This window comes from Montipora capricornis, chromosome 4, assembly GCF_036669925.1.
Source record: "Montipora capricornis isolate CH-2021 chromosome 4, ASM3666992v2, whole genome shotgun sequence".
Lineage (NCBI taxonomy): Eukaryota > Metazoa > Cnidaria > Anthozoa > Scleractinia > Acroporidae > Montipora > Montipora capricornis.
The window spans coordinates 25,833,235-25,851,116 of NC_090886.1; the positions used below are offsets into that span (position 1 = coordinate 25,833,235).

The window sequence follows — 17,882 nt, forward strand, 5'->3', positions numbered from 1 at the left end:
AAGAGACAAGGAAAAGAGCACAAAGAGGTCAGCTTGTGTTTGCCATTCAGTGCTCTCTTCTGTTTGATTACCAATAACTTCCATGCGTTATCATCGGCTATCATTAAATTTAAACTGGTAAATTTTTCACCTTGCGTTGGTTGCTTTCTCCATTTGAACAATAGCAGGAAGTGATGGCTATTGGCAGTGTCTTGCGTACGTTTTCACGTGATATTTCCACGCAAATAAGCTTGTGTGACTGCTGATTTTTTACTAAAATTTCTGTAGACTGTTCCACTCACCTAATGATACCTTATTAGACAATAGTGTGACTTTTGAAGAGCATATTGTTTACTTGAGACTTCGGCAGACACAAATAAACATTGCGGCCGACAAAAGTGATGTCATAATAATGAATTTTATGTAAGGCGCTGGTCGTCTAGCGACTAATCTAATCGGGGAAAATGACGCAGAAATCGCTAAATCAACACAGACTATGGTTTTGAGGAGAGGGAAAAATTGGAGTACCCGGAAAAAAAACCTCTCGGAGCAGAGTAGAGAATCAACAAACTCAACCCACATGTGCGACGCCAAGTTTGGGAATGGAACCCAAACACATATTTGTGGGAGGCGATTGCTCTCACCACTGCGCGATCCCTGCTCGTCATATGCATGTCGTTATTGTTATTGTGAATATCATGATACAGGACCAACGTTTGTTCAGTTTCTGTAAACGCTCAAACTTTACATTTAATTTTCCATAAAACCACATGTCAACTTCCTGATAAAACAATCGAAATGGTGATCCTTTCTTTTCAGGTGGAAGAGGCTTGTCTTGAGTGGTGTACTTCAATCCAACAACTGCTTGATTGGCTATCCAACACAGAAAAGATCCTCCTCGAACAAACCGCCTCCCCTGCTGATGTCAAGCAACTTGAAGAACAAATTGAAGAACAAAAGGTAATCTTAAAGTTGTGTATTTGAGCTAATCGATAGTAACTCGGAAAAAGCCGAGTGCTCCTTACAGGTGTTGAACCGATGATCTTCCGATCACAAGTTCGGGTGCGCCGGTAATAGAAATGCGACACGTGGGCGCTACGCCATTAAAGTAGGGTCAGTAAGGTTGGGCCTCCTTCTTTCTGCTAGGAAAATGTCGAAAGGTGTCGTTCTGGGCCTGGTTGTTCAAAAGCCGATTAACGCTAATCCCAGATTAAAAATTAACCAAGAGGTTTATTTCTGTACTCTCGAATACTTTTCAACGCTGATATTCGGCAAAACTTTGCTTTAGAGGAAGTCAATCTTGAAAAACGAAAAATAAGCAAAAGAAAGTTTCACCAAAAAGTTGAAAACATGAAACGAAAGTTTACGCTAATCCTGGATTAAGTTAATCAGCTTTCGAACAACCTGGCCCTGAAAATATAATAAAGGAGGTTTTTTTTTTTCATTTTGCTCTTGTGTTTGTTACTGCGATTTTCATAATTTTGCGGTATCTCATCTTCAAGCGCCAACGGCCAAACTGTGTTTTAGCTTTCATCAATCAAACTTCCCACGCCAAGCCGAGAGTTCAGCCGAAACCACGGATGCCAAAATCAATTTATGCATGACACAACCTTCCAATCAGCATCTTTGGGGTTCCCACGCCACTTTCGAACTCCTCGCCGATGGAAAGCAGTGGAATCTGAACGAATCTTTTAAATGAAGAACCTCTAAAAAGATACTATAATGGTATTCAAGCTGTGAACTACAAAAAAACTCCAATTCACTTTCCGGAGGCGTAGCCGATCTTCCCGGCTGTGTTCGGAAATTTGATTGATGGAAGCCAAAACGTAGGCGAGATTCTGCAGAATTATGAAAATCATAGCAATGGTCTTTTATTGATGTTGAAGTCCACTATCCAATATATACAGAGAAATCCACATGGATTTTTCGATCCTGTACAGTAAAAATTAACGGAACTTATTTGTACTCGATTAAGATTAATTATCGGGATTTGCTATCCATGCTATGGTTGGGTTTTAGTATGGTTATTTCATTTTTTTATTTTCCTGTTCCTCCATGAGCCAACATAATGTTTTGTTTTGGACAGCGGTTCACCAAAGCAGTATATGAACGAAAGAAACCAGTCGAGGTTATGCTCCTCGAAAGCAAGCAGTTTTTGAAGGGCAGCGGCCAGCTTCTATCGCCGACGAAAAAGGCCGAACTGGACACGAAAATGAGCATTTTGGAAGAGAGATGGGGACGACTGCAGGCCGAGCTTGACAATCGTTACATGAGACTTGTTCGGATCCACGAGAAGCTCACAAAGTTTGAGGAATTGCTACATCCCTTCTTGGTATGCCTTGAGTTTTAGGTTTTGAGTAATTGCAACTAACCTTTTGTGGCCTATACCCTTTGAAAGACAATAGTTTCTGAAAGTGGGCAGCCGGTTTATTTGTTTGTTAAGGACGGTGCCTACTAATTAAAAATATTTTTTCCCCGGTGTGAGATTATGCAGGAAATGTAGATCTTAACAAGTGTTATTGAATTCCAAAAAGAAAATTGGGGGTAACTACGCATTTTTCAAAGATAATTCATGAATAATATTTGTAAGAAGCTTTAAAATACAAAGCAATGTATGGCGTTCTTTTTCAAATTGAAGCATAATTATCTCTCAAAAATGCATGGTTACCCCCAATTTTCTTTTTGGATACCAAGAGTACTTACCAAGATCTACTTTCTTTGGATAGTTTAAAATCGCGCAAAAATATCCCTGTATTAGTAAGCATCACCGATAGGAAATCCGAGTATCTGGAGATGCGCAGAACGTATGCGCACTAACAATAGTAGGCACCGTCCTTAATTTGGCCTTCGTATCTTCTTTATTAGGCTTTCGTAACTCATTTCAGAGCATCATATAGTGAGACTTGTAAATTGCTAAAGTTTGCAAACTAGTGTGATTTCAGCGTGTTTTTGCTATGATTTGTCACCGCGATGTAGTAAGAGTTTCGAGTTTTCGAGGAGGCAGTGTGGCCCAGTGGTTTGGGCGCTTGCCATGAGATCTGGGGATTCCGGGTTCAAGACACGTTTTGACCATTCGATGAATTTGTTCCTGGTAGTCCCTAGTTCAACTTCTCAGCTGCACTTGGAAATAGCCAACTGGGTTGCCCTAAGCTAGTTGGGATTCTTAACAGCTGATGTTGAATGTTCTGTCCTGTCGTAATTGTGTTTCATTGGCCCTTTAAAGTCCCCATGGGAAGTTGTCAATTACGTATGCACATAACTTGCTCGCAACTTGATGCAATTTTGATGCGGCAAAATATTGAATCGAGTTGCTGCGACAGAAATAGCATTACAAAATGCGGTCAAATTTTTCAAAGAGCAATTACAAAAGATGATACGCCTTGGTTGCCATTTTCAGGATCAGAATGTTTTCTCTGCGTTAATGTCAAGTCGTGTTGTTTTTCAGGCGTGGCTTAAGCGAGCTGAAGATCAAAGAAATGCCGTTCTGCACAATACCAAGGATTCTCAAAAAGCCCAGGATAAACTAATAATTCACCAGGTTAGAAATTGAACCATCCCATGAGACCCAGGTGCAATCAGTCGGGACGGGCGGGACGAAGATTTTAGGGACAACGTCGCAACTGTCGAAAGTATAGGCTAAACTTTCGCCAGTCCCGACTTTAGCCATGGTTTCTTCGTTCCATCAAAGACGGCCCCTGGCTCTCAAAGGAAGAGTTCGCTTAAACATTTAATGTATAGGCTCATTAGCGCCACACAATAAATTGTTCATTTTGTTATGGCTAATAGTTTCTCTGATTAGCGAAAACAAACTTTCACAAATCGACAAATCAATTGCAAAATTCGATTTTTTATTGCATGACGCCTTGTTGCAACAAGTTATGTAAATGAGAAAAAAAGGTCACAGTGGTCATCGCAGTTATGAAGAAACTTAAGTAGTTGCGAAAGAAACCTGAAAAATTCCAGGATTGGAACTGGACTGGAACCCGTGGCCGTGCGATTGCGTTACTCCCCTACCATCTGCACTATCAGGACATTTGCGAGCTGGTCACTTCCAAGTGCGTGTTGCATCCCACAATAGGTGTAGAAGTCAGTGAAGTCAGCAGGACATTTCGTTATCTCTCACTTCCGACAAAAATCCATCTCAGTCTTATTCGATGGTCCTTTATTTGGTGGAGCTTACATGTTTTTGCTGTGTACAGCAAGTTTAACGGGGAAAGAAGACGCTGGTCAAATGGAGATCCATGAACCACTGTAACGCTATGAAATGTTCTGGGCTTTCCCTTTCGGTCTTGGCTTTCTCTTTTCTGTGTCACCTTTTGGGGTAATTAGTTATGACATTTACATTGTGTATGTGTAAATATTTGGCAAAATCACCGCTCTTAATGTGAAAATATGCATAGGTAACTGTCGGCCCCAAACCACTTTGATCCTTTATTCTGTCATCTTTGTAACGTTGCGTCTTTTGGATTTCTTCGATTGACTTCCAATTTCCTTCCTATTTGTGGCGCTTGGCTCGTGAATGAGTTTGGATTTTTGAATTTTATTTTGTGATTTTTTTTGTAGCACTTTATCGAAGATGTCAAACAGCACGAGAAAGACTTAAAAGAGGTGAACCAGAGCGGAGAAGATTTCCTGCACGAGGCGAAGGTGCTTAAATAATATCATAATTATCATTTGAACATTGCAGCTTGCAGAGGCAAGAGCTATTTGTTGAATATGTCTGCACACTTTTCAGCATATTCACTTGGAGATCCAACTATTTAAATTTATGCGTTTTTATGCTGTTCAAAGATATGCTGCCATAACCGAATGTTTCCATAACCGATTTTCGCTTGAAACATTTGACATATGGCTTTGCAATCTCGTCTTGTTTGTGCGAAGCATCTCACTCGATAACAAGGCGAAAAAACTGACGGTCTTTGGTCCGCCTCTTGTACGGTCGTACCATTTTCAATTGCTTTGCGTGCCATGAACTTTTAACAAACGTTTGGCTTAGTGTTTAACATGTGGAAGCGCCAGTCAACTTGAAAAAGCGAAGTTTGATATTTCTTTTATCAAAGCGGTATAAGCTCAAGGTTAGCCTTTACTGATAAAATACTCCATTTTAAGCGATTGCTTTAATCTTATCACAATCTTTGAGTAGTGAAGAAAATACAGAGAGCGAAATGTTAAACCGTTGTTATGAGTGAAGTTAAGTATTATATTTGGGCTAAAAGTCCTGGTACTTCCTTTTTTAAATTTTACTTATACACTCCCTTTATAATAATATTTAAAAATTAAAGTATCCTTAAAGCTCGGGCTAACAAAAAAGTGCTAGTTCAAAGCTCGATTACCGTTTAAGTCTTTGTAACGCCGATATATTTCCCAACTTTCAAGGGTGCTGACATCTAAGAGTAAAACAGCGAAATGGTTACCTAATCAAAGTAAAACGCTTTCGTTCGCAGGTTTTCCATGCAGAACTGGAGAGATCTGTAGCAACGTTAGAAAGCGCAGATGTCACGTCGCCGTCTGAAGTCATCTCAGACCCTAATGAGAAGTCCTGGGTACTAGAAAATAAGCTAGCAGATATCAACGAACGTTACAACAGGTAAATACAACACCGTTTAGCCGTTCTGGGTGTTTTTTCAGGCGATGAAGCCGCCATGTTTTTAACCAAAACAAAGAGAAGGATTGTTCAAGTGAAAACGAAGACTAGAACTTGAAGGAAGCCTCCACTCCATTAAGTTTACGGTCAAACTTGTTCGAACTTTTTCCAATGAAAGCGTTTGTACCCAAAAAAAAAACAAAAAAACAAATGAACGTCAAAAACATTTGTTTTGGTTTTGAAATTCCTGGAAGCCGCCATCTTGAATAATTATTGTGACTTGTCGTGATTGTCCTATTGTTTCAAAACAAAAGCTCTTTGTGTGAAAACAATAAGGGCAACCGGTGCACGTCACAATTAGCCAAGATGGTGGCGCACGGGAAATCTGAATGTGAAAAAAAATGATTCTAAAACTCAATAATTGGGTACTCTCCGTTCTATCACGAAAATGCATTGCATGTTTTTTCATCCCGGTAACCGCCCTGAAGTATTCTTTTGGAAAATTTTCCATCCCGGCAACGGAGATCTCAGCCTCGGAAACCAAGACCACTGCTGCCGATTTATATGAATACGTCAAAGTTTTTACAAAGGTTTAAGTGCTAAGACCAGATCTGAGAAAGCGAGCGAGCTCGGTCAACCAGGCTTATATGAAGAGTCCTCCCTACCAACCCAGTTTTAGTTTGCCCACACTATACAACGCGAACAAGATGGAATAGTCGCTAAATGGTTACAATTTCTCTCATATTTGCGACATTTTCGTTTGCGGTGCTACCCCGCTAACTGTATTTTGTAGTGATATAAGGAAGTAACAGATGATCTTTCTTTCGATCAAGACAACAATCCTGGCGTTGAATCGTTACTTTTATGCCTTTTTTTTTTAGACTTTTGCTACTGCTGAGTGAGCAAGGAACCATCTTGGACCGCTCTTGGCGCCAGTTACGCGAGTACGATAATCAAGCATCTCAAGTGTTACCCTGGCTGAACAGTGCAGAGGATAGACTGGGACGGGCCATGGCGCGGCCGTTGAAATCAGATCCAGCCATTATCAAACAAGAAATCAATGAACTGAAGGTACGTCACGTTTCTGCCTTGAATGTCGTCGGACCACTTAAGAGTCGTGTTCATTGGATTGTGTACAAAAATTTTGGTTTTATCAACGGAGTTGATAATGTAAATTGGCCACCGTACAGAGATTCTGAAAGCTGACATTTCGAGCGTTAGCCCTTCGTCAGAGCGAAGGGCTAACGCTCGAAACGTCAGCTTTTAGAATCTCTGTACGGTGGCCAATTTACATTATCAACTCCGTTGATAAAACCAAAATTTTTGTATACTACTTCCCCACCGACGCAGCACCACAGTTTCTTTAGAAACTACCCCTTCATCCATTGGATTGTGGGTCGCTATGGTTTTGCACAGCTTGTCTTTGCAGTTGTCTTAAAATTCGCTTGTTGCATTATTTTGTAGACGCAGAGTACACGTACTGTCCCAAAGAACTCGTAGATTAAAGTTTGATTGGATTTGTTTCTTGTTGCAGGAGCTACAAACGGAGGTCAATTCCCATCAAGCGGAGATTGTAGCCGTCGGGGTACTGGGTCACAGCATTGAAGGCTTAATTCGAAGCCCGGAGTTTGAGCGCGCAAAGACTATCAGCCAGCGGTATGATGAGCTGTGTGCGAACATCTCTGTGTACCAGGCTAAGCTCCAGTCCGCCCTTACCACCTCGCAGAATTTCAAAGATGGACTGGACACTGCCATCAAGGCATTGACTGAGCAAAAGAAACAGCTAGACAAGTTACCACCAGTGTCACGCAATCTCGTTGAACTCAGGAATCAGGCGCAACAGTTTAAGGTATTTATGAGTAACTCTGAGCTTTCCGTCACGTCTTGTCGAGAAGGGTTCGAAATAGCAAGTGGCTTAAACAGACGCCAAAAGGTTGGTCGCAGTTAACAGTGGGTTTCCACCTGAAAAGAATTATAACGCTGTCGATTCTTTCAGCGGGCAAACGTTTGATATGTCTAATTCTATCCTCAGGCAATTTTTAAGGGAGTCCTTAGTTACAGCACTGGTTAAAATTCAGTTCTGTTGAAATATTTGTTTATTAGCTATTTCGGTAACCTTCTTCTTTTTTTTTTTTCAAATTCAAAACCCCATTAAAGTCCCACCTTCAATCGACAGGCTTTTCGACCGTTTGTTTTTGGTATTGAAATTCGCATTGCTTATCGTAGCGATCTGATTGGATAAATGTCAGCTTTGGAGGGATTTTCATTTATGAAAATTGTTCCATGGCACGCTATGCCTGTCGATTGAAGATGTGCCTTTAAATTCGCTAACTGGATACGTAAGATGAGAGAAATTTATCCATAGTGGAAGCTGAGCTATTTGTCGAAACGCTGTTGGAAGATGGGAAAAAAATCTCTTAACTTATTTCCTTTCAGACTGCGAAAAAATTGGCAGGCTCGCGCTATTTTATCTCAGTTAAGGACGTGCCAAACGTCTTTTTGTTTTGATGTTATTTAATGGGAGAGCATTTCGGATGCACTACATGTACACGAGTAGTAGCTCGCTGAATGTAATTGGGAGGGATGTTCTGCTGCAGTAGTACATTGTGAGTAGCTTTTAATCAATGTTGTCGATGGAAACTACGGGATCCAAAACATCAAGTGCGAAAGTCGAAAATTCGATTTTAGTAAAACGGCACTTGTTTGAACGCGCATTATGTTTAGATCACATTTTTTCCGAGTACATGCCGAAGATTATGTGTATATTCGGGTCAAAAAAGGTAACTCGGTTATGCGCGCTTCTGTGATCCATTTCACAGCATCTTGGTGTTGTCCTTTTTTCAGGTTGTCCAAACTGACGTAAGCCGCAATGGAACTTCAGTGGAAGCACTCAACGACATGTTTCACTTGCAAAAGAAGAAGCAAAAGGAATCTAAACTGAAACAGATGAACAAACTCTGGGCAGAGGTGATGGAGAGATCAGACAAGAGAAAGGAAGAACTCAAAAGCGTGTTTATCATGATTGCGAAAGACTTTGAACGCTGGGAATTGGGAATGATCAAGAGACTCGACTCCGGGGAACTAGTGACTAATGACATTCTCGTGTTTGAAGAGAAGTTGCAGGTGGGTTATATATTATCTTTGTTAGTGATAATCGTATTGCTCGTAATAGGCATTCAGCAACATGCCCTCCTCCCCGAATTTATCTTGTATACACAATTGCTAATTTGCTCAAAATTGTGTGTATCAGATAAATTGGTGCACTGTGTCCTAGGACTTGTGGTCATCCATCTTATTGGATTGTCATTTTGTTTATTAGAACTTTCAAAATGAAGTGGAGAAAATGCGACCAGCGTTTCAGTCTGTCAACCAGGGAGGCCATGAGCTGATTAACCTGGAGAAAAACAAACAACAATCCGTTATCCTAGAGACGTTAGATCGCGTGAACAAGAACTGGCAAGCGCTGGCCATTAAGCTGCTCAACACTACGGCAAAGTTTGATGAGTTGCAAGAGCAGTCGGAAAAGTTTTATACCGTCTACAAACAAGTGACCTTATGGCTGGACAACATGGAAGTGAGGCTAGTTTCCATGCCTCCCGTGGGTCTCGATCCCGACGTGCTCGGTTCGCAGATGAAGGAACAAAAGGTATGGCGAGTTTCTATGGTTAACGAGGGATTACGTAATGGTATACTTCGGCTCGGCTCGGCTCGTCGAAATATTGAAACAACATTGCTAAAAGTACATTTTAGAATTTAGAATTAAGTACCTTTTATAATAATTTGATATCTTTTGATTGCTTCCGACATTTTGACTTTCTACTTCGTTATCTGCTCATTTTTCACTTAAAAAACATCGAAGTAATTTGTATAATCATTCTACTTTACTACTTAGGTGATAATCATTCAATGAACGTGAAACAAATCATCTGTGTGGCTAAGATGTTCGTTACAACCTCTCGAACTTGTGTTGTTTGCTCCCTCAGAAGTGTGTAGCTAATTTGCATGATAAAGGCAAATCCAACATGGCGGCTATCGTGAATAAGCTCTATTTTTTTCATTTAACGGTCCCCCATTACTTGGTGTAGTTCTGACAGATAAGCCCTCAGAGAGCTGGGGCCCGTTTCTCGAAAGTCCCGAAAAGCCATCTGTGAAATTGCCAACCGCTTGTTTTGGAAAGCCGATCTTTTAACATGTTTTCAAGGTAACAAAAAGAGAAATAACTGTGAAGTTTGACGAATTAAATGCTCTCCCTTCTTGAGTTATAAAGGGAATTATGACACCCTTCACTCTAATGAAGAGTAATGAAGGCAGGCCACGCTCTGATAAGCTGTGCACTCTGGCCGATTTTACTGCTGCTGGGGTGTTCGGTCGCCAACAACAACTTGAGTGGGACGTCTATAATGTTATCATGCAGTCCTGGACCAGATTTCACGGAGGAAAATATCGCATTCGACGAGAAAAACCTGAATTTCTTTCTAAATGTAACTGCTTCTTCAAGGAGCCTGGTTTCGCTTGGATGCGTCATCAACAATGGTCTTGGAATTTGCAATCATCGGCCTTTGTTCCAAGAAATTACACTGACGCCGAACTATGACACTCATAGAAACTGCAATCACGGGCTATTGTTTCAAGGGAACAAAAGGATCACGCCGAGTTACACTTACGGGAGGCGAAAAAGGTGGACATCAAAAAGGATTATTTATTATAACAACTCTACGGCTACGTTTCGTTTATTACTAATTGGCGATCTTGTTTTCAAGTTAAACCCTGGTCCCTTGGGTGAACGTATAGAAGCCGTTGTATCGACCCGTAAAACTAGCATTCATTGTTCGGTAAGACCTGATGCATCCCGCAACAGCGGCAATCTAATTACGGTGAACTGTTCGGCTGGCATATCTAACCGAAGCCGCAAAGTTTTACCTCTGACCCTTTGCTCTGTCAATGCTCGTTCCGTTAAATCAAAGTCCGCTGATTTCTTTGACCTTGTAGTCAATTCTGCGGCTGATTTAGTGGCAATAACGGAGACTTGGCTCACTGAAAGCGACTCCGCGGCAAGACTTGAGATAATTCCACCTGGGTATCAACTGATTAACCAACCGCGCCCCAGCAGACCTGGTGGTGGAATTGCTCTCCTTTACAGAGGCGACATTTCCATAAAAAAGATCAGATGCACTACGATGACATCCTTCGAGTATGCTGAGTTTATTGTTAAATCTGGGTCATTTAGCACTGGACTTGTGATTGTTTACCATCCTCCATACTCTAGAGAGCATCCGCACACAGATAGGTCATTCTTAACCGAGTTCACGACATACCTGGAAAGTATCATACTATCAGTTGAGTCTTTGCTCATCGTCGGTGACTTTCACTTACACGTAGACGACCCAGACGACGCCGTCTCTGCTGCTTTTTTGGACACCCTTGAGTCTATGAACCTTGTGCAACACGTGACTGGTCCAACACATGAACACAATCATACCCTTGATTTAGTTATCACGCGTCAGTCTGACAATGTCCTTTTATGTCAACCGAAGGTTGGCTTTCTTTTTTCTGATCACGCGCCTATCTTCTGTTCTTTAAATTCCATTAAACCTCAATTCAGTTCTAAGTTATATACTTACAGGAAATACAAAGCAGTGGATGTTGTGGCACTTAAGGAAGATCTCTCAGTCTCCACCCTCTGCAATGACGACTTCGCACATTTGGACGACTTGGTTAATTGCTATAATTCTACATTATCGTCGCTGATAGATCGTTACGCCCCTTTGAATAAAAGAACTGTTGTAAACAGGCCACGTGTTCCCTGGATTGACTGTGATATCAAGGCAGCAATCAGAGAGAGGCGAAAAGCTGAACGTAAATGGCGGGCTAGCAAGTCACTCGCGGATTTTGCGGCGTTTAAAATAAAAAAGAATTACGTCACTAAACTTATGAATAGTGCACGCTCCAAGTATTATAGCAACTTTATCCGCGACAACAGCACTGACCAACGGAAATTATTTAGAGCAGCTAAGTCCTTACTTTCTGAGTCTAAGACTCTATCGTTAGCGGATGGGACTGACACTTCGGCACTTGCTAATGATATTGGAGAGTTCTTCCTTCGGAAGGTTAAAGACATCCACTCGAAGTTGGAAACCAGCAGTTCATCGTTTTCCATGGTTGATTCTACTGTTTCACGTAGTGCTGATGTTTTATTAACGGAGTTTGATACTCTCTCTGTGGATAATGTCAGGAAATTAATATCCCGCTCGGCCAAGAAGTTCTCCTGCTTGGACCCCATGCCAACTGTAATGGTTGTGCAGTGCTTAGATGAGCTGCTACCTGTTATTACGACAATTATCAACATGTCTTTAAAGCGCGGTCACTTTGCCGACAAATGGAAGGAAGCAATAGTCACTCCCCTACTAAAGAAACCCGGGACCGAAATGTTGTTAAAGAATCTCCGTCCTGTCAGCAATTTGGCCTTTATCTCCAAGCTGACAGAGACTGCTGTTGCGGACCAACTGCAGTCTCACATGTCTCGCCATGGCTTGTACCCAGTTCTCCAATCTGCATATAGATGCCATCACAGTTCTGAGACAGCCTTACTAAAGGTCCGTAATGACATCCTTCTTAACATGAATAAGCAACATGTTACTCTTCTTGTGCTGTTAGATCTCAGTGCTGCGTTCGACACAGTGAATCATGAAATTCTACTCGAGAGCATGACGTCGAAGCTTGGTATCGGAGGTACAGTACTATCATGGTTTTGCTCCTACTTATCTGGTCGATCGCAGAGGGTAGCTGTTGATTATAAACTATCGAAGTCATTCCATCTCGACTGTGGCGTTCCGCAAGGGTCCTGTCTTGGCCCGCTGTTATTTAACATCTATTGTAGCAGTTTAATTGATATCGTTGAGGTTCACCTACCTGAATTTCACTCCTACGCAGACGATTCTCAGCTATACCTTTCATTCAGCCCGAGCAACTCTTTGTGTCAAGATGCTGCTGTGAGTGCCATGGAGGCCTGCATTGCTGACATCAAGAAATGGACTCAGCACAATAGTCTTATGTTGAACGACGATAAAACTGACTTTATTATGATCGGAACTCGTCAGCAATTAGCTAAAGTCAATGTAACTAGCATACGAGTGGGAAATCATCTGATAACCAAGTCCAGATCTGTTAGGAATCTGGGTACTTGGTTCAATGATACATTTGATATGTCCCAACATGTGACCAATCTTTGCAGCGCATCATTCTTTCAGTTACACAATATAAGACGCATAAGAAAATATTTAACGCAAGAAGCGGCCGCAACACTGGTGCACTCTTTTGTCACATGCAGAATCGATTACTGCAATAGCTTATTGTATGGTCTACCTGACTACCAGTTATCCAAGCTTCAAAGGGTCCAAAACTCGGCCGCCAGATTAGTTTATGAGGAAAGTAAATTCTGTCACATTACCCCATTATTGATGAAACTTCATTGGCTTCCCATAATCTACAGAATCAGGTTCAAAATAGCACTTTTAACGTACAAGGCAATCAGTGGCTTAGCGCCGTCCTACATAAGTGATCTTATTTCCATTAAGACCGGTGCAAATTACTCTTTGCGATCTGGCAACGAATTACTTTTAAATTTTCCTTTACGTAAGTCTTATTCTACACTTGGTGACCGTTCTTTTAGTATGGCTGCCCCTCACGTTTGGAATTCACTTCCTTCCTTCATTAGGAAAGCCACCACAATTAACAATTTTAAGAGTCAACTTAAAACTTATTATTTTAAATTAGCATATTTTTAGTTTACGGGAATTAACAATTTTATTGGCACTTTGAATTCATGTAATTAATCTTAAGTTAACTTACAAATGTATTTATGAACATATTCTTAGCTCATATGAAGTGATAAATTTTATTGGTATTTTAATCCATGTTAAGCGCATGCAATCATTCTGTCATGAAGCATGCGCTATATAAGTTTTTAAGTTATTATTATTATTATTATTATTACCCGAAAATGGCCTGTAAAGTTTCGGGACTTTCGAGAAACGGCCCCCTTGATCGAGGAGAAAGTGACGTCATGTACTCACTATCTTTAAAATGCAGTGTGTAATTGCGGTGGTTGGTGGGGAGCTACAGATTTAATTGTGTTACTTGAACTTTCTCAGGTCTTGCAAAATGAAGCTGTCCAGTACAAGGCTCAGATCGATATGCTGGTTGGCCTAGGGAAAGTGATTATCAGCATCGCAGCAAAGGAGCCAGGGGACTCCCATAAGTCTCCTTTGGAAGAAGACCTAAACTCAGTGAGCACGCGTTATGATGAAGTGTGGAAGCGCCTTGAAACGCGCAACGTTACCTTGGAAACAACCGTGCTACAGATGGAGAAGTACAGAAGACTGGCGCGGAATATTTCAATATTTCTCACTCGAACGGAAAAGAGACTGGGTAAACTGGAACCTGTTGGTGGAGACACGGATACAATCAGGCAACAGATCTCTGAGCACAAGGTTAGGGCCATTTTGTACAAATGTTAGCCTTCTGTAGTCCCGTTGCCGATAAATTGAATTTTACAGTTTCTAATACGCTATTTTCGTACAGAAATGCAGCCAATTGGCATCACACTGATCAAGAGTGAATTAGATAAGAGTGTTGATCTATCACTTTGCCGTCTTTGCCCCAGCTCAGTCACAAATGGATTTATCTTTAGATACGCTTTGTGCGCGAAACAAAAGGCCGCCAAATTTAGCCAATCAGAAGAAACCATGTCACGCGTGACTGCTTCTGTCATGTGTTTTCAGGGACATGACAACTGATTTTCGCGGGAACGGGTATTCTGAAAATAGACTCATTTGTGACGTGCTAGGGAGCCCACCCATGCCATAACAGCACTCTTGCACTGATCGAAGTTTTTGCCTTTTCAAAGCAATTCAGTTAGCGTTAGGCTTTAGGTTGTTTTGAGATTTTTGTCATCTTTCAGTTTTGATTGTTTATTTGTTTGTTAATTAATTGATTTTTTTTTGAAGAGTAAAAGCAATGTTGAAAACAAGGAAATGAGACTGTTCTGACGCTGATCAAATAAGGGCTGCGTAGAATTAGTTGCATTCAATTTAGTCATCTCGTCATACACTACTCTTAAAGTGCTTCTACGACCAAAAAATAATTCCTCAGTTTCTTTGGATTTCAAAACTATGTTAACTAAACACCAAGTGACCCAAGTCTTAAGTTCTGATTTTAAAAAGACACTTGTTTATTTTAACTGGAATTTTTTTATTAATTGGTCCGCATTACTAACTTTAAAATCTTGAAGAGCTGGGTCGAGGAGAAAATGACGTCAAAGACTCGCTGGTTGCAATGCGTATGTACGCTTCTGAATTAATATGCAGCGCGGGAGTTTCGGGCTTTCAAATTTTTAAACTCTTGTTTTGCGTATATAATAATTTGCGTTTACACGCTGAAATTTTAAGCTTTTGAGTAAATGACGTCACTTTGCCCTTAGATCCAACCCTCTGAGGTCTAATCGGTTAGGTTTGAACGTGAGTAATGGCGGACCGTGAAATCCAAACGTTACACTCAAAGTAAACAGCCTTTGGATAAAAATCAAAGCTCAAAATTTTGCCAATCAGGTGTTAAGCGAACATGCTTTCAAAATCTGAAGGGAAAAAAATGATTTTTTGATCATAGTAGCACTAGTTCATTTGTACAACCTGGCTTGTGTTCGGTTCGGATAGTCTTAGAAGCTTCGTGCGTCATGATGCAATTATCAATTTGAGAAGATTACTTTTTATATTATTATTTTTAACGTCCGTCTACAACCGATTGCGTGTCCTAAGCGACAGACCATGGCTACTTTGCCTTATGGTTTTGAATTTATATCTTAGACTCTTCAGAAAGAGATCAAGCAGAACCAAGAAGATGTGGGTCTTCTCTTGAAGGGTGGAAATGAATTGCTGGATGGCCGAGAAGGGGCTGCAGGAAGCGACGAAATTCAGGTTACTTTATAGCCGCTGCTTTCTCCATTTAGTTCTCCCTAATCTCAAGTTTATATTAGAGGGTAAAGAAGGAGTAATAGTCCGCTAGTTAGCTGAACTCAGCTTATGTTGTTGAGCCCTGAAGTTGCTCTATGGCGAATTAACTCTAAGAGCCGTATTTTCCCCCTTTTTAGATACCTTTGAATTGCTACATTCTAATCTATTCACGACCCTCAGTTTACTCTCTGTACATACCTGAGAGTCCAACAAAGCTTTTCCCGTTGAATTTCTGATTACTTAGTTTAAACGAGTTCTGCAAAAAATACACTTCATTGGTTGTTGGGTACTTGCGTTGGAACTGATGGGTTGATCATGAATTTGTGGAAGAAAGTGTACTCGCCTGCGTTATTTACATGATGTCTTGCACATTTTTTAGGAGGAGATTTCTAGTTTGAGAGGCCGAATGGAGTTTATCGTGGTCGCGTCAAATGAGCGCCAAAAAGAACTGGAGAGTACTTTAAGCACGGTCAGTAACCTGGACGAGTCTATCCATTCCCTCACGGTACAGTGTAAGATGCAAGAACAGGAGATTGAGTCATTGTTAAATGAGGAAGATCCCAAGCAATTAATAAGACGTTTCAAGGTTAGTATACCATTTCTTTAGGTTCAATTTAATCAGCCTTGGTTTTGCTTGTGGAACGTAAGTGATTTTTAATTGTAACGCAGTAAATTAACCTTCAACAAGAAAGCCGCAAGTCTTGCAACCAGTGTCACCGAATGGCGCGTTGATCTCTTTTGAGACTTGCACTTTCTACTTTTTTCGGTGGCTAATTTGCATGATGACGCCATTTGACTACAAGCACTAGAATCCTTCCGGTCTTGCTTGCCTCATGCTAATTAGAGTTATTGTAATTTTTGCCCAAAATTTAAAAAAGAAAAGAAAAACAAACTAAATTCTGGTAGTTGTAGTGAAATGATGCCATCGTGAAAGTTGCCCATTGATCTCAGAATAGGTCACGTTCAAAATTATTCACTCATGGCTACGAGGCTTAATGGTTAAATGTGAAATTTCTTTGTTTAGAAATCTCCCTTGAGACTTTTGGAGAATAAATTGAGTGGAAAGTTTTAGTTGTTGAGGTGATAGGCACTTAACGATGTTGAGGTGATAGGCAACTTAAACGATGTAATTTCTTTATCCACAGGTTTTACACCAAGAAATAACGCGTCTGAATTATCAGCTTGAAAGTGCAAACGAGTCTGGACAGGAAGTGATTGGCCACTTGCAGGACACCGCTCAAGACGCCAGTCACGTGATAAACAAAGTTGAAGGTATCAACAGTCAATGGGATGAGCTTCAAGGGAAACTGCAAAAGCTACAAAAACATTTGAACGATCAGGTGAGCTTAAAAGCTAGAGTATTCTCTTTCATCATTTTTCACACATTCTCAAGAAGTGTTTCAGGGTCACGCTGTTTGTGTCACGCTGCAGTTTGCGTCACGCGTGGTGTCTCCTTATGGACCCTTTAGCTGCAAACCGTCATTCAGGTGAAGTTCAATGTTTTATCATGTTTTTTCCCTATAAAGCTAACTGTTGTCCAGTATCTGCTGATAGCGAAGAACTTTGCACAAGAGGAAACTTGTTGGAGGGACCTTGTTCTTCTTGTTTTCTACTTTTATTTCTTCTTCTTCTTTTTCTTCTTCTTCTTCTTCTTCTTCTTCTTCTTCTTCTTCTTCGTATGCTTCTTCGTATGCTTATCTATATTTTTGATCTTCTGCTTCCTCCTCTTCTCCCTCTCCCAAACTGTCTTTAAACGCCGGTGAACGAAAAAAACCAAAACGAAAAAAACCAAAACAAAAAACCAACAAAAAACTAAAAAACGTTTGATCAATTATTGCACTTGATAGATACATAAAAGGTACTGCCTTGAACTGCTTGTTACCATTTATTCAGTGTAAGTTTGGACATTTTCTCTGAAACCCGTTGCTGTGCAACATATGACATATGAAAACTGGTTGAGTTCGTGGAGCTGCGCAAAACTACTGCGCTGTCTGTGCCATGGAAAAACTCGTTCAGTTTCGAAGTTGTGTTTGTGATAAAAAACGAGAAACTCGTTAAGAACTTGGCAGAATTCGCATCGGTATATTATGTTGACTTTGAAGCTCCTTCCGTTTGTTCAATATGTATCAACTCTCCAATAAGTAGGAACGGGGGCAATATTAAGGGAAAAAGCTACAGAAATATCATCTCGTGCTCACGTCGTTCAGTGCTGTCTATTGGATCGTGAATCTAAAGAATGCGCCAAAACGTAAATCACTTTATTTTGATTTTTTTAATATTTGCGCACGCGGTGATGTCGCCTTTGCTTGAGG

The 17,882-nt window shown here is 40.7% G+C and overlaps 1 protein-coding gene across 1 annotated transcript in view; it reads left to right on the forward strand.

The window, feature by feature from the left end:
• The window catches only part of LOC138045848 (nesprin-1-like), a 175,910-nt gene that overhangs the window by 46,373 nt on the left and 111,655 nt on the right, over positions 1–17,882 (forward strand). Inside the window, 14 exon segments of the mRNA XM_068892482.1 lie at positions 1–27; positions 799–939; positions 2,066–2,311; positions 3,425–3,517; positions 4,543–4,626; positions 5,424–5,566; positions 6,445–6,634; positions 7,098–7,412; positions 8,408–8,686; positions 8,883–9,209; positions 13,714–14,052; positions 15,424–15,534; positions 15,950–16,156; positions 16,716–16,910. The exon segment at positions 1–27 is cut by the window's left edge and continues 198 nt beyond it. Of these exon segments, the coding sequence (XP_068748583.1) occupies positions 1–27; positions 799–939; positions 2,066–2,311; positions 3,425–3,517; positions 4,543–4,626; positions 5,424–5,566; positions 6,445–6,634; positions 7,098–7,412; positions 8,408–8,686; positions 8,883–9,209; positions 13,714–14,052; positions 15,424–15,534; positions 15,950–16,156; positions 16,716–16,910 (2,697 nt within the window).